We start from the raw sequence: 22,068 nt of genomic DNA, 5'->3' as shown, positions 1-22,068 counted from the left end.
GTACAAGGTACCTGGGCATTCATCAAGATCTGGGCACCTGCAAAACCTGCTGGAAGGAAACAGCCCTCCGGCAACGTGTCGCTCCAGGTGTTTCATCACCACGTGGACGGCTGCAGCCAGTGTTGCCTACTTACGTAGCTACTAAATCCTACGAAGTCCTAGGAGGAGCTTCTTCTCCAAGGAGAATTTATATACTTAGCGATTTCAGTTCAGCGTAAGCAGTTTTTATCTTATTGCCAGGAAATGCACGCAATATTACAGTTTCATTTATCTAAATGAATGATCGAGCAAACAAAAATCTCCTCACTGAAAACTAATTGTTTTTCATTGCATGGTGCCTTAACCAGGCACGCAGTGGCGCAACCAGAGGGGGCAGGGTGAATTGCTCACAACCTTGGACGGAAATTGTCTAGCGGAGGGGTCAGGGTGGGGGTCAAACATTAAAGTACAAGTCTCATCAAGTTCAATGCCGTAGCAAAGGGGTAGCGGGAGTCGGCCCTGAGCGCCGAACGATCTAAGTGAGAAAAGTTTTAAAACAGAGAATGCTATGGCGGCCCGTGATATTATTTGCTATTAATGTTGGTTTGTTACGAGTTGGATGAATTAATTATGTAATACGTCGCTCCATGTGAAAAGAAAATATTGTAGATGGAAATTTTACATGCCATATGTATGTACATTCGGAATGCATTTATCATGCACTTTCTTTCTTTCAAAAATAGTTTGTGTGCTTGTTTTCCATTATTAGCTAATGTGAAATTGACGTGTTGAAAAAAAATATTTCTAATCCTCTGTTTCAACACAAATGCGTGAGAACCGACTTCTACCCCCTTTTTGCGTGATTTATGAGGATAATAATGCCTTTCATGCTACTTTATTACTATTATTGTGATTGTTGTTGTTGTTACGTTTATCCAAGTACTTGCCCCCCCTCCCCCAAACGAGGGTAACGGCAAAACCCCTGGCTGGCTACGGTCCTGGTGTTCGCAGTAGAACAGTGTGTTGTTTGACTCGCGACCTCAGCGTCGAACGTGACATATTTCAGTCCTGCCCTATATCACTATATATACGTATATTGGTTATTTACGACATATACTTATGGATCCTGTGCCACGGAAAACCTATTTCAATGCGTGTGTGTGGGGGGGGGGGGGGGTAGCAACATTCGTAAATCTCATTTCATTGGTGATGTGGCTTACGAAGCTTTGAGTTCCCTTTTTTAAGTAGTGAAAATCTATTGCAGTTGGCAACACTGCAGAATGGTGTGGGGCCCGGTGCAGTTTCTACTCGAAGCAACTACGTCATGCAGAGGGAGGGGTCTGCAGTTGATGGAAAGAACGAACTGAGACCTACTAGGTATCGTAAGACTGCGGGTACCCGGCGGGTCTACAATGCCTGCCAGGAACGATCTGGGCAGGTGGGCAGACAAGCTGCTCAAGCGAGGATGTTGCGCAGGTTGCATGGCATTTCAGGAGCGATGTCTCGCGAACGGGTCTGCTCCAGGTCTTGTGCAGGCCTCTGATCATATATTCAAACTACTGCTGCTTTAAGATTGGGTTATTTCTTAAGAAAGAGTTCTATTAACTTATTCATTAAGATTTATCTGACTTCAGTAGTATTCATTAGGAAAACAGTAGAAATTCAGTTCATGTACTGTTTTTCCAATGCCCTTCAAAATCACCGAAAATGTGGTTGCAAGAATTAAATTAAACTCTTTATTCTTTGAGTCTGTAAATTACACTATGTTGCCATTCGTCACCGGACACTCCTCAAAAAGTGCTCGGGATCGTCTGTACACATCATGCAACCTATAAAAGGCATTGCTGGTTGAGAATACACATACCAGCTACAACAGACAATATGGACAGACGACGTGAACTGAGTGAGTCGAAAAGAGGGATGATCATTGGAGCCCACAGGTTTGGGCATTCGACCCGTGAGATTTCCAACAAGTTTCAGATACCCTGGTCAACAGTGAGTGATGTTATCGTGAAGTGGAAGCGAGAGGGGGTCATGACATGCCGACCCAGACTCAGTAAACTGAAAATATTAACAGATCGTGACCGTCGATGTTTGAAACGTGTGGTGAAGTCAAACCGGAAGGTGTCATTACAGATGGTGGCACAGGAGTTTCGATCAGCTTCCAGTAGTGCTGCAAGTTATCGTACTGTCCACCGGGAGATCTTCGCACTTGGTTTTCATGGTCGCACAGCAGTTCCCAAGCTGCATATAACAGCCTGCCCGTTACAGTGGTGCAAGGAACGCCGCCATTGGACTCTCGAAGAATGGAAATCCATCCTATGGAGTGATGAATCGTGCTATCAGATGTGGTGGTCTGATGGACGTGTGGTGGTGTGGCGTATGCCCAGTGAACGCTGTTTACAGGACTGTATCGTACCCACAGTGAAATTCGGCGGAGGTGGCATCATGGTGTGGTCCTGCTTTTCGTGGTTTGGTCTTGGTCCTCTTGTTTTAGTTCGGGGAAACATGAATGTCGATGCGTACCAAAAAGTTCTGGACAATTCTGCGCTACCGACATTGTGGGAACAATTCGGTATTGGCCTATACCTGTTTCATCACGACAATGCTCCATGTCATACGGCAGGCATTATCAATACGTGGTTTGAGGACATGGGTGTTCAAAAACTTGATTGGCCAGCCCAAAGTCCAGATATCAACCCCATTGAACACCTTTGGGACGAGTTGGAGTGCCGCTTTAGAGCCAGGCCATGCTGCCCAAAAAACACCACTGAGCTGTTTGCCGCTTTGCAGGAGGAATGGGGCAAGATTCCCATCGCAAATTGGTGGAAAGTCTTCCTCGAAGGGTTGAGGACTTCATTGTGGCGAAAGGTGGCCCTACACGTTACTGATGTGGTGCTGCGACCAGATTAACGTACTGGTATAGGGTGTCCGGTGACAAATGGCAACATAGTGTATTTTTTAACATATTGTAGCAAATATTATGCATTATTATTCACATTAGAGTGCTGCATCGAGGCTTTTTTGCTCGATCGTCAAATAGTTTGCACGGATAATGCTAGATGGCTTACGGAATTTACTGTTTCTTCGTTTGAGCGAATAACGCTTGAACAGGCAAACGATCGGTGTATGTTCGAAGCCCAGTAGTATACGTACAACAGTAATTTGTCTGTGGTAGTGGGCCTTTAAATATGCTTAGTGAAGTGAAAAATTCAGTGAAATTGAAACTAAAGTGAATATAGTCATCAACTCCATGTTAAATTGTAATTTAGTCTATCTGACCAATACATAGCAATATATGAAAATGAATAAACTTAGATGATTATGGGCTGAAACTACCAGCACTAATGTTACACATATTTGTAGCATTATTGTCACATTGAAATGATATTTGATATTCTATATATTCGAGCTAATCATTCGAGCGTCGGAGATTCAATCGAGTTTGTGCGAGCGAAAGTGTTTGAATGTAGTACTCTAATTCACATTGTTTTTTCAGTACAGTAGCCCTACTGTTGAAGTACTGTAGCTATACAGTAGATCTACAATTAGTTTTCAGTACATTTCATAGCACACAGTAGAAGGCATTTTTGAAAACACTAGAGTTTGTCTACTGTAAACGGTACAAATTTCTAGCAGAGTTGACAAACACTTTCCAAATTGATCTATATTACATTTAAGAATGCTATCGAACTGCATCATCTTTTCCATGATAACACCCACCCCCACACTTCCGATCTGGTAAGGGATACACTTCAGCGATTTGGTTAGAAAACCCTTCAACATCCTCTCTGCATCCCAGATCGTTCCCTATGTGATTTTCACTTTCACTTTTTTGAAGAGAGACATTCATGTGGATATTGGTTTTATTTGGACGAGGACATATGCGACTGGGTGAAATTGTGGATCCATCAGGAGTCGACAAGCTTCTGCAAGAATGGAACTGACCATTTTGACTTTCAGTGAGATAGATGTGTTAACAGTTATGGAGATTACTTTTGAGGCAATACATTTTCAATGAAACTTTTTGGTGGCTGACCCAGTTTCATTTGGCTTCCCCATATAATTTCTTCTCCGTATGTAATATGCTTTGTTAAGGTTCTACTTGGTGTGGTGAAGCATTATACCACTCGCATTTCCAACTAAATGAGCGTCGGATACACAGCCTGTTGCCAACTGTATTATAAAACATGTGTGTGTGGGGGGGGGGGGGGATTGATCAGCGCCGTTACTGGATAAAAGTTGTTCAATAGTACACAAAACAGCCAAACACTACAAAGAAGCAAATAAAAATAACTAACAAAAACAGGCGTATGCTTGGCAATGTTGTAATGGAAGAGTGATGTCATCCCTAAAACTTCTACTTCACAACTGGTTGTTCACACTCATCGAGGCACACCCCTGAAGACGATTGGTGGACAAATATCGCTATGTTGCAAAAATAGGTCAGCTGCCAGTTGTGCCCGCTATCAGTATAATGAAGAAAAACGTTACTGAAGTGCGTGCCTTGCATAAAGCAATCCACTAATGTAAAGTTGTTAAATATGCATAGTGAAGTTTGGGAAAAGTATGTAAATAGTAATATTTAGGACAAATTAGTAATTCATATACAAGGAAAATCTGGTTTTGACGTTCCTGTTTCTCATGTATGACTGTTGTCATTCGTGTGTCCTTATACGCCACATAAAAAATCCTTAAGGCTGTTTTCCTCAGGATATACACCAAGGAAAGTAATAACATTCCTTACTTTACAGATGTTGAAAATTTTGAGGGAATAAATTCTGTCCCAAAACAAAGATTTCTTTCATTGTAATTGAGGTTAGATTAGTCAGTTAAGTATCAGATAATTTAAGGATTTTTGTAACATGTTGATAAGAGACATTGATATTTGTTGTTTTTTAATTCCATATAACACTTAAACAACAGACAAGATATCACTTATAAAAATTGTCGTGTTTGTTTCTCATGTAGGGGTAAGTGGACAGATGAAGAAATTGAGATGCTTCGTCTAGCAGTCAAAAGATTTGGAGATGATCTTAATAAAATAAGTGAACATATCAAAGGAAGGACCGTGTAAGTGATATCTTTCAGAATAGTAATATCTCGTACACATAATGTTACATTGTGATATGGATACTGTTACCTTTAAAGGTAAAATAGAATGAGAAAGGAAAAGTTCAAATAATCATGTATTATTATTATTATTATTTGTATTGCCATATTTTATTTACATTTATTTTCCACATCTGCAAATTAATCACAATGATGCGCACAAAAGGCAAATTGATCAATAATTGAAGGAACAAGTATGATGCTTCATGCCTTGTGTAGAATTTGAATCTAGAACCTTTTGCTTCATAACCTCCAATATTAATAACTCTAATATTGAGACCAGTACTATTGCTATCATTGTAGAATTATTTCTCTTGTAGTCTAAGGTTATTACATGCACAAAAACACAGTTTGTGTTATGACATTTCAGGAGAACACACGCTCCCTTCATCACACATTTATTTTTAGTTTGATTAAAGGTACAGTTATAACAATGGTTAAACATTTTTAACAAATAAGAATCAGTTATACAATGGTTACATCATTTCATTATAACATGTAGCAACTTAACTGTGAAGCAAGCAATCTGTTTTAATAGTATTTTAGATGAAGATTTTTATCACATCTTTAAAATTATAGGTCCCAAATATCATCATCTCTTTTACAGAGATTCTTGATGTCTTTCGTTACATTAAATTTTAAAGATGGTGGCCTATGTTGCCATTCTCATTATTCAATTTTATCCATTGTTCTTCTGCAATGAATGAAGCTTCCCAGAACATTCAAATCTATGTTTCCCATCACTCTTTTCAAAACCATTCTCTTTTTAATAGCTCTTTTCAATATCATGAATGAAGAAGAAAAGCTTTTCAATGTGGTGAAAGAAAATGACTAACACCAACAGACTAACTAACTAAATCAAAAAACAAGTTACTAGAAAACTAAGGGAAGAAAGAAAAGTAAACAGAGATGAGAAATCTGTTGAAAAGAAATTAGTTTGTATTCCATTCCAATAGGGATTTTCACATAAAATTGCAATTTTTTAAAAAAAATTGTTTTTAAATCCCCAATAAGTTTAGAATGTACATTTAATGAATACAAAATGAGAAAATCTGTCCCAAATGTGGAAACCACAGGTATATATAATATATGTTGTTCATGTTCAAAAGATTATGTAGGACAAGCATCAAGAAAAATGGCAATGAGGTGACACGAACATGATTTGGACATTATAAATTGAAATCCAAGAATGGGTTTGTCAGCTCACATCATCGAGGAGAAGCACATGATTCAAGAGAGAATGGTTTTGAAAAGAGTGACGGGAAACATAGATTTGAATGTCGGGGAAGCTTCATTTATTGCAGAAGAACACTGAACAAAATTGAATAATGAGAATGGCAACATAGACGCACTATGGAGTTATCTCTTTGACAAGTGGGGTAAAATTTAATGTAACTAAATACATCAAGAATCTCTGTAAAGGAGATGATGATATTTGCGATCTATAATTTTGAAACGTGATAAAAATCTTCATCTAAAATAATATTATAACAGATTGCTTGTTTCACAGTTAAGTTGCTATGTTACAATGATGTAACCATTGTATAACTGATTCTTTTCATCATTCGTCACCAGGAAAGCTTCAACTTGATTCTTTTTGTTGAAAATTTTTAACGATATTTATAACTGTATCTTTAATCAAACTAAAAATAAATGTCTGATGAAGGGAGCATGTGTTCTCCTGAAACGTCACAACAAAAACTGTGTTTTTATGCTAGAAACAACAGAAAGACTGCAAGAGATATAATTCAGTAGTATTGTATTAGCTTTTTTCTGAAATGTAATACATATCAATTTGGAAATACATTTTTTTTTAACATTTTGAAAGAGAATTCATCTTTTATTTGAAGTCACATAATAATAAATAATTGCAGTCTGAATGTTGAATATAAAACAAAAAAATGACACGTAAAAACTGTAGGGCAGTACAGTCGGAAACTGATTTTAAGAGTAATGTGTCCTTTGCACAGAAACATATGCTACTTGACTTGTTCTTATCCAGAGAACCTGGAAATATATTCCTCTGGCTGTATCAGTTAACCTTTCATGATTCTAGAAGGAATGTGTGGACAGTTTAGTCAGATTTTTCACTGTGGCAGTCAAATTGGCTTACTTTGTGTTCTAATAACTTTCATTTTCTCCTTTTCTTTCAATGGAGGTTATTTTATGCCACTTCTTTACTTCTTGGACTAATTGTGATGATGAAGATGAACTGGTTGGTTCAAGTCCTGCCATGGATGTTTATTTTGTCTGTTCCTTCATCAGTTTCATTTGATCATCTTTCATCCTCATCATCTCAATTAGCCTAAAGAGGTAGAAAAGTAATGTATAATAAGGTTACTGGCACATATGAGGCATGCCCAGGAAGTAGTCCAGCTTGGTAATAATAAAAGAACGAATGGAGTTAGTTGAACAAAACCTTTTCACTGTGAAAGTTCATACATTGAGCTATTTTTCTACATAGTCACCAATGGCATTTAGGTATTTATCGCACCAGGAGACATGTTTTTGTGTACCATTGACATGCACTTCTGCCACCAGTCTAGTGGCAAAAGGATAGGCAGGCGAAATCCAAGGTCTCCCGGTATGAGCCAGTTGTGCATGAGTTGAATCTTGCTAGTGGTTGTGTGTGTTTCTGTGGGCTGTCAAGATTAACCAGAAAACTAGAAAATCAAGAATCCTGTCAAGTGTGACATGAAATCTGCCGTTTGGTTTTTGCAGCTGAAATTCATCTTCATATCGTACAGGTTTATGGTGATGAAGCAAGGGATGAATCAACAGTGAGACAATGGTGTAGAAGTTCCAAACAGGATGGGCCAACATCCATGATGTCCTGACTGTCTGTCATTACTGATGAATTGCTGCATAATGTGGATGAAGTCATGCAGTGCAATTGGTGTGTCACCATTGATGAACGCATGCACATTTTCCACATGTACTAGGGAAAATAAAAAAGTAAGTTACACCCCCCCCCCCTGTATAAAGCAAACAAAACACTTTAGAAAAAAATTATTATTGGACAAAAATGTATGAATATTTAACTTCTTTCGACATAGTCACTAAGGTATTCCAAGCACTTTTCGAATCGTGTGACCAGTTTTTCTTTTCTTGTGTGTAAAAATTCCGTCCAATTTCAATTGCGTTGACTTCTTTGCTCATCGGTTAGCAATCGCAGCACCCAGCGAGAGCACAGTTTACGATACACCCAACTGGTCATGAATCAGCATACACACACTATTGTAGGATATGTCCAGTTCTCTTGCAGTCTCTTAATTTTCACACCCAACTGGTAATGAACCAGCATAGACACATTATTGTAGGGTATGTTCAGTTCATTTGCAATCTCTTAATTTTCATGTGGCAGTTAAGAGATTGCAAGTGAACTGAACATATCCTACGTTATGACAGTTGGCACACGCTCCTTTTTGTCAATAGTGTTCACAGTTGCAGGCTGCCCAACACACTGTTCATTGTTCATGTTCGTTTTTTCCTCTTTGAACATCTGGCACCATTTCCTAACCAGGGGGTGTGACATTGCATTCTCACCGTACACTTCTACAATTTGGCGATGGGTTTCACTCCGATTATGCCTTCGTGCCCACAAAAATCAGACGTCACAGCACCCCTCAATACGACGTGCCATATTCACATACTAAACCTGCTGCAGCATGGCTGCTTTGGGTATGAGGAGAATACATTCCAGACAGTGTTGCCACCAAGCATAATTATTTTATCTCTTTTAGTACTGGAACACGGCTCAGGTGTAACTTACTTTTTGATTCCCTCACGTATCATGATCCATAATGCCTGACATCGTTACCAGTTATCTGAACTATCAAAAGGTGGGTGCCATGCATGTTTACACAGGAACACACACACAAAAAAACACTTGGAAGCTGCATTGGCATTTTTGACACAATATGTAAACGAAGGTGATGACTTTCTGTCCTACATTGTGACAGGTGACAAAACCCAAGAGTAAACAACAATCCATGGCATAGCATCGTCTGCGCTTTTCCACCAAACCGAAGAAAGGCAAGCAGACCCTTTCCGTCCACAAGACAACGAGCAATGTGTTCTGGAACACATAAGTAGTATGATTGACTGTATTATAAACTCAGGAAAGTATGAACCCCCCTCAAGCAGATTTGGCTACACTTAAAACTAGCTCAACATGCCCATATGAGGTTTTTGCTCAAGTGTGGAACCCTGTCTAATCCAAGATTTTTGTAAAAATGTCCTCGGGAATTTCTCGGAAAGTATGACCCCCTCAGATTGATTTGCCCACACTTACAAAAGTTGCATCAGCCAGATTTTTGTCCATAAGCTTGTTAAAAATAAGTTGTTTTTTTTATATTGTTTTGGACATACTTAAAATTAAGCCAAAAACCCATACCCACCCACACATATTTACTTCCGGTTTAAGTTTAATTGGATACCAGGTTCAATTTGTTTATCTAATATTAAAACAATGCAATATGCAGAGCCCCTCTAGAATTGCTCTGTGACTCTCTTATTTCTTACATCATATGTTTGCATGTTTCAAGTGATTCTCAGTATTTATGCTATTGAGATCAAAGTGATTAATGTGCACAATTCCCGACACGGTAGTATTGAACTTTTGCTTTGCATGTTTCAAGTGATTCTCAGTATTTATGCTATTGAGATCAAAGTGATTAATGTGCACAATTCCCGAGTATTGAAGCTTTGCATGCAAACAAAATTGCATCAGCCAGATAATTTTAATAAAAGCTCTCAGGAAATTCCCGTGAAAAATATGACACCTCGGGAATTTCCTGTAAAAAAGCCCTCGGGAATTTCTTGTAAAAACAAAATTCATGGGAAATTCCTGTTTTTTTCTTCTTGGCCCGGCTTAGGGTATATAAAGAGATTTTGCATTGCATCAGCCAGTATTGTGAGAGTGGCTGAGGAGTACAGATGTGTTGTTACAGTGCTTCTCATACTACAGGCCTGTTTGTTTTAATATAAAACATTTCCTATTATTCAATTTCTGATATATTGAACAAAAAGGCTTATATTTTGTATAAAAAATCTGATATTTGTTACATCCAGCTTGTTTGTTGTAATCCACTCTTATTTAGAGTCAGGCTTATATCTGTCCCAGCCTGTTATACAAAAAATCAATACATAACACAGTGCTAGGTCATTGCCATTCTAGACATGCATGTCCGTGCAGGTATTTGTGGAAGGTCAGTTTAGATCAATATTTATTCTCTTTTTCCACTTGTAGGCTATTGGCTTTACAACCTGTCATAATAAGCATAGAGTTTTGATTTAAAACCCAAAAAATTTTATATAATAAACCGAGGATAAAAATTAATAATATTAACATATTAAATATAGACAAGAAATATAGAAAGCATATTGCTGAACCCAACTGATATTTTTTATTAAGCATAGAATTTTGATTTGGACCCCAGGAAATCTTATATAATAAACAACAACAAAAATGCCGAATCAAAAATATTGTAATCAATGCAATAAAAATATATCCAGCCCCAATTGGGCTAAGCACCAAAAGATTTGTAATCCAGACAAATACAGAACTCCCACAAAAATATGCCCTAAATGCCATAGAGAATATAGCATGCAATACTTCACATATAAACATGCAGATACTTCTTCTGCACAGTCATCAATATTTCCAAACAAAATTGATTGGAAATATTTGTGTGATTGCCCTGTATAGCTTGGATTGCAAGGCCATATTTTGTAATTTTGTAGACCAGGAACTTGACCCTGTGCACCAGAAACAGGCCATAAGATGTTTATCTACAAATTATGCAAATATAATGGAGCATATAATATATTTTACAATTTTGATAACAGAAGATGATGAAAAATATAATATTGTTCCCCTATTACCCAGGCTGTGCTCAAATATTCAATATGAATACCTGATGATGTGCATGTATTTCCAGGATGACAATAAAACAATTACAGATGTGAGCAGGTGCGGGCAGCCCACTGTGCCCAATATTGAATCTGCAAAAATTTGTTGCACTGATGTGAAGAGCCTATTGAAAATTAAACTTGTTAGAATTGACAATGTTCGTATCATCGATAAGAATAATTATTATAAGATTACAGATATGTTTTCAGGTTTATTTTTTTGTTTAGATTATGAAGTTGTTAGAGCATATAATCACAGAACATGTGGCAGATATTATTACAGTGATGGCCCATATGTTGCTGAGTACATATACAGGGACAAGACTGAAGTGTTTGTAACAGCAGAGCTTGAAAAATACAGAAACATAAAATCAATAAAACATCTCATACATCCAAATTGTTGCAGGTTGTCTTATCTTATAGAGGTTTGTTCTGAGTACAATTATATCTTATCAATTATGAACAGCTCTGCTGCATGTTGTGATGATGAATATCTAGTCCCTAAACCTAACAGAGCTGTGCAGTGATGTTGTTATTGGGAACAGGATTCAAATCCTACACAGATTTATGGATAGGAGTGAAGAATTAATTTTTGCCATGAAATTATATCTAGATACTCAATATCCCTGTGCAATAATGCTGTTATTGGGAACAGGATTCAAATCCTACACAGATACAGATTCTTGCTGAGCTTAATAGGTGATTGTCATGGAAGATACTCAATATTTCTGCTGTTATTAGGTACAAAATTCAATTACACAGACACAGATATAATATCTAGATAAATAATAATGCATACAGAACTGTGGTTTCTATAAATCTATACTCAATATCCCTATACCTGACAGCTGTGCGGTGATGCTGTTTTTGGGAACAAGATTCAAATCCCACACAGAAACAGATTTTTGCTGGGCTTAGAACTATTATGGATAGGTGATTGCCATGAAATAATATCCCTATACCTGACAGAGCTGTGCAGTGATGCTGTTATTGGGAACAATTTTAACAGAGCTGTGGTTTCCATAAATCTATACTCAATATCCCTATACCTGACAGAGCTGTGCAGTGATGCTGTTATTGGAACAGGATTCAAATATACAGATCCTTGCTAAACTTAGAACTATGCCATGAACAAAACTGTGCGGTGATATAATTATTGGGAACAAGCTTCAAATCCTCGCACAAATACAGATTCTTGCTGAGCTTAGAGTGAAGATACCAGTGATATAATTATTGGGAACAGGATTCAAATTTTGGAACTATTATGGATAGGTGATTACCATGAAGATACTGAATATTTTTGTTATTAGGTACAAGATTCAATTATACAGTTACAAAAATATTTATTAACAGAGCTGTGCGGTGATGTTGTTATTGGGAACAGGATTCAAATCCTACACAGATACAGAGCCTTGGAATTATTATGGATAGGTGATTGCCATGAAGATAGATACTCAATATCCCTATACATGACAGAGCTGTGCAATAATGTTATTATTGGGAATTGGAACTTAGGTACAAGATTCAATTACACAGATACAGACACGGAAATAATATCTAGATAATAATTTTTAACAGAGCTGTAGTTTCCATAAATTTATACTCAATATCCTATACCGTGCAGTGATGCTGTTATTGGGAACAAGCTTCAAATCTCACACAGATATAGAGCTTTGGAATTATTATAGATAAGTGATTGCCATGAAGATAGATATTCAATATCCTATTAGACACAAACACAGTATCAATAAATTTATAATATTTTTATATTTAATAGAACTGTGCTGTGATGCTGTTATTGGGAACAGGATCCAAATCATAGATAGGTGATTGCCATGAGGATAGATATTAGACACAGACACAGAAATAATATTTATCATTAAATTTATAATATCCCTATACCTGACAAAACTATGCAGTGATGCTATTATTGGGAACAAGCTTCAAATCATGGATAGGTGATTGTCTTGAGGATAGATATTAGACACAGACACAGAAATAATATTTTCCATAAATCTATACTCAATATTCTTATACCTGACAGAGCTGTGCAGTGATGCTATTATTAAGAACAAGCTTCAAATCATAGATAGGTGATTGTCATGAGGATAGATATTAGACACAGACACAGAAATAATATTTTCCATAAATCTATACTCAATATTCTTATACCTGACAGAGCTGTGCAGTGATGCTATTATTAAGAACAAGCTTCAAATCATAGATAGGTGATTGTCATGAGGATAGATATTAGACACAGACACAGAAATAATATTTTCCATAAATCTATACTCAATATCCTTATACCTGACAGAGCTGTGCGGTGATATTGTTATTGGGAACAGGATTCAAATCATGGATAGGTGATTGTTATGAAGATAGATATTAGATACAGATACAGAAATAATATTTTCCATAAATCTATACTCAATATCCCTATACCTGACAGAGCTGTGCGGTGATGTTGTTATTGGGAACAGGATTCAAATCATGGATAGGTGATTGTCATGAGGATAGATATTAGACACAGACACAGAAATAATATTTTCCATCAATCTATACTCAATATCCTTATACCTGACAGAACTGTGTGGTTAATATTATTAGGAACAAGCTTTAAATCTTACACAGATATAGAGCGGAATTATTATGGATAGGTGATTGCTATGAGGATAGATACTCAATATCTCTGCTGTTATTGGACACAAACACAGAGAATGAAATAATATTTAATAACATAAATCTATACTCAATATCCCTATATTTAATAGAGCTGTGTAGTGATGCTGTTATTGGGAACAGGATTCAAATCATAGATAGGTGATTGCCATGAGGATAGGTATTAGATATAGATAAAGAAATAATATTTATCTATAAATCTATACTCAATATCCCTATATTTAATAGAGCTGTGTAGTGATGCTGTTATTGGGAACAGGATTCAAATCATGGATAGGTGATTGCCCTATACCTAACAAAGCTGTGCGGTGATATAATTATTGGGAACAGGATTCAAATCTTACACAGATACAGAGCGGAATTATTAAGGATAGGTGATTGTCATGAAGATAGATATTAGACACAAACACAAACAGATACAGAGCCTTGCTGAGTTTGGAATTATTATAGATAGGTAGTTGTCATAAAGAACACAGAGAATGAAATAATATCTAGTAAATAAATTTTTGGAAATCTATACTCAATATCCTTTTGACAGAGCTGTGTGGTCATAATGTTATTGGGAACAGGATTCAAATCATGGATAGGTGATTGCCATGAAGAGGTAAATAATATTTATCCATAAATCTATACTCAATATCCCTATACCTGACAGAGCTGTGCGGTGAAGCTGTTATTGAGAGGATTCAAATCCTACACAGATACAAATCCTTGCTGAGCTTAGAATTATTATAGATAGGTGTGTTATTGAGAACAGCATTCAAATCCTACACAGATACAAATCCTTGCTGTGCTTAGAATTATTATGGATAAGTGATTGTCATGAAGATAGATATTAGATACAAATTTTATAAATCTATACTCAATATCCCTATACCTGACAGAGCTGTGTGGTGATGCTGTTATTGGGAAGAAGCTTTAATACTGAGCTTGGAATTATTATAGATAGGCATGAAAATAGATATTTATTTATTTATTTATTTATTTATACATACTCCCCATAACAGAGCTATTGCTCCACTTACAACGGGGGCTTACAAGTAAATAAACTATGGTACATAATATCCATATACATAAACATATATTAACATATACATAAACATAAATATTAACATATACAAACACATAAACCAATTGCATATACACAAATAATTAAATGATATTAATGCCTATTTTCAGTTTGTGTTATATTATATTGTATTATAAAATTATATTTAGCATTGATAAAATAACTTGAAATATAGAATTACAATTTTTTAAACAAAATACTAATTAAGAATAAAATTGTTTAATGACAGATAAATATTTCTTGTAGGACATAGCAAAATCAATATTAACATTATTTTGTATTAGTACATTATGAGCTTTACATATTTGAACCATTACTGAATTCTGATGTACAATATTTTTAGAATTAACGAAAGAAAATGGCAAATAAGAACGAAGCGTTCTAGGTTTAATTGTGAATCCTATCAACTGAAGACAATCTTGAGCATCAATTAAGTTATTTATAAATTTATAAAGTAAAATATGTTTGGCTAGTTCTCTTCTTGATTGTAATGAAGAGAACCCAAATTCAGATAAAATAGTATTATAGGATATTCTTTCTAAATATGAAGATCTTTTAAATTTTTTGTAATATAAATATCTTACGAACTTATTCTGAACATTTTCAATTAAATCACGGTAGCATTGAAAATAAGGATCCCAGATGACACTAACATACTCTAACTTACTTCTTAATATCGAATTGTATATTGAAGCAATAGCTTGAATATTATTAATTTCTCTGGTAGTTCTAAATATAAAGCCTAAAATTCTAAATGCATCCGATACTAATGTTTGTACGTGCTCTCTGTAAGTAAGCCTTGAGTCGAGTAAAAGTCCCAAATCCTTTATAAGTTTAACTCTATTTAAAACTATTCCATTCATAGTATAGTTATGAGTATAAGATAAGTTATGTCTGCTAAACGTAATAGTTCTGCATTTACTTATATTAAAATCTAACTTATTGGTGACACTCCACTGAAAGCAGTTGTTTATATCTTTCTGTAATTGCGCTAAATCACTTATATTTGTAATGGATTTAAATATTTTTAGGTCATCAGCATAAAGCAGATAATTAGAATTTTTTATAACAGAGGATAAATCATTAATAAATATTATAAAAAGTAAGGGACCCAAGTTTGAGCCTTGCGGAACACCAGATGTAACATAATATAAAGGGGATGATTCAAAATTGTAGGTGACATAAAATTTCCTATTTTTTAAATACGATGCTATTAATTTTAACAGTGGAAACGAAAAACCGAAATTTGCTAACTTATATATTAATATATCATGATCTAACTTATCAAAAGCTTTAGCAAAATCTGTATAAATAGTATCAACAGAGTAACCATTGTTAAATGAGTCTGCCAAAAATTGGGTAAATGAGATAAGATTAGTTAAGGTTGATCTTTTGGATATAAAACCATGCTGATGGTGAGTTATATACGGTTTAACATGATAACAAATTCTATTATATAAAATGTGTTCAAAAATTTTTGCTGGTGTTGAAATTAAAGATATAGGCCTATAATTGATGATTTCATTGGCGTTACCAGATTTTGGTATAGGAGTTACTTTACTTATTTTCCACCTATCGGGGAAAATTTGGGTGGTTATAATCAAATTAAATATGGTGCATAGAGGAAACAATAAGCAATCAGTACATCCTTTAAATATGTAAACTGGTATACTATCTGGACCACTAGCTTTCTTCGATTTCAGTTTTCTAATAGAAGTTTCACATTCAGATTCAGTAATACTATCTAATACTAATGGTTGATTTACTATCATAGGTACTTCACTAGGAATTGAGTAAGTTGGAATAGAATCATTAAAAACGCTCTTAAAGAATTGCGCAAAACCATTAGCTATATCTTTGTTATTGTCAAGTAATACTCCATTATAGGTTAAACTACACTGATTATTAGTTGATTTCTTTTTACCCTTAATATAACTCCAAAAAGACCTAGGATTATTTTTTATGGATTCTTCAGAATTCTTTATGTAAATCTTGTAAGCTTTAGTTATCATAGATTTTGATTTTCTGCGTAATTCAACAAATTTCTTCTGGTTATATTCTGACAATTTACGTCTATGTCTATAATATTCTTTATATTTAAGTAATCTTATAATATCCAGTGTAAACCAAGGCGGGTAAGATTTTCTCTTATTACGCTTCCTTATGGGTACATTATTACGAATAATTTTATCTAAAATTTCATAAAAGTAGTCCAATGCTACGTTGGGATTCTTAAATAATGTTAAAGGATTCCAATCAGTTTGATTAAGATTTCTATATATATTGAAAAAATCGGCATTACGGTAATCATATGTATAAATAGAACGTGACTTAACATTATGAATAGTTTTGTCATAAAAGCGGTTGACTTGAAGTAATAAGGGAGGATGATGAGCATCAGGGCTTAGAAGAGGGAAGGAGTTATGATTAACCACGACATTGTTAGACAAGTTGGTCAGTACCAAATCCAACGTTTTTCCGTTGTTATTTTTTACATTATTTATGCTTTGTAATTCCAGTAAACTTAAAAATCTAAATAATGTTAAGGAAAGAGGACAACCATTTTCTAAGTCGTAATTAGAATCTACAATTTCTGGAATATTAAAATCTCCTACAATAATCAGACCACAAGAATGTATATTACATAGCTCTTCCATTCTGGCAAAAAACATATTGTAAATTTGTAATTTAGTATTAGGTGGGAAATAAACTGTAACCACTATAATGGAAGAAACACTAGTTATTATCTTAACACAAACAATCTGAATATTTTCTATAGTTATTTCAATGTTCTTGGTCCTCAAAGTACTCTTTACTGCAATTAATGCGCCACCACCTCTTCTATGTAACCGATCTTGCCTAAATACAGCATAGCGAGTATCAATAAATTCACAGTTGTTAATAACATTGGAAAGCCAAGTTTCTGTAAAAACAATTACATCATAGTTTTCATTTAGAATACTTAGATATACATCATTAAGCTTAGTATTAATACCTCTTACATTTTGATAGTATAAATTCAATTCATTATGTGATTCATTATAATCCGTGACTCAACTCACCATGATTACATAATATTTTGTATATCTGTTTCAGACACAAACACAGAAAATGAAATCATAAATCTATACTCAATATCCCTATACCTGACAGAGCTGTGCGGTGATGCTGTTATTGGGAAGAAGCTTTAATACTGAGCTTGGAATTATTATAGATAGCATGAAGATAGATATTAGACACAAGCACAGAAAATAAAATAATATTTAGTATTAATTCTATATTTAATATCCCTATCTCTAACAATTACAAATCCCACACAGATACAGAGCCTTGCTGAGCTTGGAATTATTATGGACAGGTGATTACTATGGAAATAACATCTAATAGAGCCTTGCTGATATTTCTACAGCATGGAACTGTTATGAATCCCTAACAGAGCTGTGTTGTGTAGGTACAAATCTCACACATAGATATAGAGCCTTGTTGATATTGTTATTGTCATAATCCATATCTCTAACAGAGCTGTGTTGTGTAGGCTGCCTTGAAAATATTATTTACTCTTGCTGATATGTTATGGATAAGATGTGAATAATACATACCCTGATAATCTGATTCTGATATTTTCCACTATTGTTCCTTTATAAACGTTTCAACATACGTTCCAGCTTTGTTTTAATTTTGCTGGAACGTATGTTAAAACGTTTATAAAGGAACAATAGTGGAAAATATCAGAATCAGATTATCAGGGTATGTATTATTCACATCTTATCCATAACATATCAGCAAGAGTAAATAATATTTTCAAGGCAGCCTACACAACACAGCTCTGTTAGAGATATGGATTATGACAATAACAATATCAACAAGGCTCTATATCTATGTGTGAGATTTGTACCTACACAACACAGCTCTGTTAGGGATTCATAACAGTTCCATGCTGTAGAAATATCAGCAAGGCTCTGTATCTGTGTGGGATTTGTAATTGTTAGAGATAGGGATATTAAGTATAGAATTAATACTAAATATTATTTTATTTTCTGTGCTTGTGTCTAATATCTATCTTCATGCCTATCTATAATAATTCCAAGCTCAGTATTAAAGCTTCTTCCCAATAACAGCATCACCACACAGTTCTGTCAGGTATAGGGATATTGAGTATAGATTTATAAAATTTGTATCTAATATCTATCTTCATGACAATCACTTATCCATAATAATTCTAAGCACAGCAAGGATTTGTATCTGTGTAGGATTTGAATGCTGTTCTCAATAACACACCTATCTATAATAATTCTAAGCTCAGCAAGGATTTGTATCTGTGTAGGATTTGAATCCTCTCAATAACAGCTTCACCGCACAGCTCTGTCAGGTATAGGGATATTGAGTATAGATTTATGGATAAATATTATTTACCTCTTCATGGCAATCACCTATCCATGATTTGAATCCTGTTCCCAATAACATTATGACCACACAGCTCTGTCAAAAGGATATTGAGTATAGATTTCCAAAAATTTATTTACTAGATATTATTTCATTCTCTGTGTTCTTTATGACAACTACCTATCTATAATAATTCCAAACTCAGCAAGGCTCTGTATCTGTTTGTGTTTGTGTCTAATATCTATCTTCATGACAATCACCTATCCATAATAATTCCGCTCTGTATCTGTGTAAGATTTGAATCCTGTTCCCAATAATTATATCACCGCACAGCTTTGTTAGGTATAGGGCAATCACCTATCCATGATTTGAATCCTGTTCCCAATAACAGCATCACTACACAGCTCTATTAAATATAGGGATATTGAGTATAGATTTATAGATAAATATTATTTCTTTATCTATATCTAATATCTATCCTCATGGCAATCACCTATCCATGATTTGAATCCTGTTCCCAATAACAGCATCACTACACAGCTCTATTAAATATAGGGATATTGAGTATAGATTTATGTTATTAAATATTATTTCATTCTCTGTGTTTGTGTCCAATAACAGCAGAGATATTGAGTATCTATCCTCATAGCAATCACCTATCCATAATAATTCCGCTCTATATCTGTGTAAGATTTAAAGCTTGTTCCTAATAATATTAACCACACAGTTCTGTCAGGTATAAGGATATTGAGTATAGATTGATGGAAAATATTATTTCTGTGTCTGTGTCTAATATCTATCCTCATGACAATCACCTATCCATGATTTGAATCCTGTTCCCAATAACAACATCACCGCACAGCTCTGTCAGGTATAGGGATATTGAGTATAGATTTATGGAAAATATTATTTCTGTATCTGTATCTAATATCTATCTTCATAACAATCACCTATCCATGATTTGAATCCTGTTCCCAATAACAATATCACCGCACAGCTCTGTCAGGTATAAGGATATTGAGTATAGATTTATGGAAAATATTATTTCTGTGTCTGTGTCTAATATCTATCCTCATGACAATCACCTATCTATGATTTGAAGCTTGTTCTTAATAATAGCATCACTGCACAGCTCTGTCAGGTATAAGAATATTGAGTATAGATTTATGGAAAATATTATTTCTGTGTCTGTGTCTAATATCTATCCTCATGACAATCACCTATCCTTGATTTGAAGCTTGTTCCCAATAATAGCATCACTGCATAGTTTTGTCAGGTATAGGGATATTATAAATTTAATGATAAATATTATTTCTGTGTCTGTGTCTAATATCTATCCTCATGGCAATCACCTATCTATGATTTGGATCCTGTTCCCAATAACAGCATCACAGCACAGTTCTATTAAATATAAAAATATTATAAATTTATTGATACTGTGTTTGTGTCTAATAGGATATTGAATATCTATCTTCATGGCAATCACTTATCTATAATAATTCCAAAGCTCTATATCTGTGTGAGATTTGAAGCTTGTTCCCAATAACAGCATCACTGCACGGTATAGGATATTGAGTATAAATTTATGGAAACTACAGCTCTGTTAAAAATTATTATCTAGATATTATTTCCGTGTCTGTATCTGTGTAATTGAATCTTGTACCTAAGTTCCAATTCCCAATAATAACATTATTGCACAGCTCTGTCATGTATAGGGATATTGAGTATCTATCTTCATGGCAATCACCTATCCATAATAATTCCAAGGCTCTGTATCTGTGTAGGATTTGAATCCTGTTCCCAATAACAACATCACCGCACAGCTCTGTTAATAAATATTTTTGTAACTGTATAATTGAATCTTGTACCTAATAACAAAAATATTCAGTATCTTCATGGTAATCACCTATCCATAATAGTTCCAAAATTTGAATCCTGTTCCCAATAATTATATCACTGGTATCTTCACTCTAAGCTCAGCAAGAATCTGTATTTGTGCGAGGATTTGAAGCTTGTTCCCAATAATTATATCACCGCACAGTTTTGTTCATGGCATAGTTCTAAGTTTAGCAAGGATCTGTATATTTGAATCCTGTTCCAATAACAGCATCACTGCACAGCTCTGTCAGGTATAGGGATATTATTTCATGGCAATCACCTATCCATAATAGTTCTAAGCCCAGCAAAAATCTGTTTCTGTGTGGGATTTGAATCTTGTTCCCAAAAACAGCATCACCGCACAGCTGTCAGGTATAGGGATATTGAGTATAGATTTATAGAAACCACAGTTCTGTATGCATTATTATTTATCTAGATATTATATCTGTGTCTGTGTAATTGAATTTTGTACCTAATAACAGCAGAAATATTGAGTATCTTCCATGACAATCACCTATTAAGCTCAGCAAGAATCTGTATCTGTGTAGGATTTGAATCCTGTTCCCAATAACAGCATTATTGCACAGGGATATTGAGTATCTAGATATAATTTCATGGCAAAAATTAATTCTTCACTCCTATCCATAAATCTGTGTAGGATTTGAATCCTGTTCCCAATAACAACATCACTGCACAGCTCTGTTAGGTTTAGGGACTAGATATTCATCATCACAACATGCAGCAGAGCTGTTCATAATTGATAAGATATAATTGTACTCAGAACAAACCTCTATAAGATAAGACAACCTGCAACAATTTGGATGTATGAGATGTTTTATTGATTTTATGTTTCTGTATTTTTCAAGCTCTGCTGTTACAAACACTTCAGTCTTGTCCCTGTATATGTACTCAGCAACATATGGGCCATCACTGTAATAATATCTGCCACATGTTCTGTGATTATATGCTCTAACAACTTCATAATCTAAACAAAAAAATAAACCTGAAAACATATCTGTAATCTTATAATAATTATTCTTATCGATGATACGAAC

The 22,068-nt window shown here is 34.8% G+C and overlaps 1 protein-coding gene across 1 annotated transcript in view; it reads left to right on the top strand.

Moving 5' to 3' along the window:
* The window catches only part of LOC145985693 (BPTF-associated chromatin complex component 1), a 48,747-nt gene that overhangs the window by 15,580 nt on the left and 11,099 nt on the right, over positions 1-22,068 (top strand). The window contains exon 3 of the mRNA XM_083119762.1: positions 4,951-5,052. Coding sequence (XP_082975888.1) covers positions 4,951-5,052 — 102 coding nt within the window. The remainder of the gene's footprint in view (positions 1-4,950; positions 5,053-22,068) is intronic.

The sequence above is a fragment of the Lepisma saccharinum genome, chromosome 3 (assembly GCF_977018435.1).
Source record: "Lepisma saccharinum chromosome 3, izLepSacc3.1, whole genome shotgun sequence".
Lineage (NCBI taxonomy): Eukaryota > Metazoa > Arthropoda > Insecta > Zygentoma > Lepismatidae > Lepisma > Lepisma saccharinum.
The sequence above is the reverse complement of the archived record's forward strand: the minus strand, read 5'-3'. Positions and strand labels throughout refer to the sequence as shown.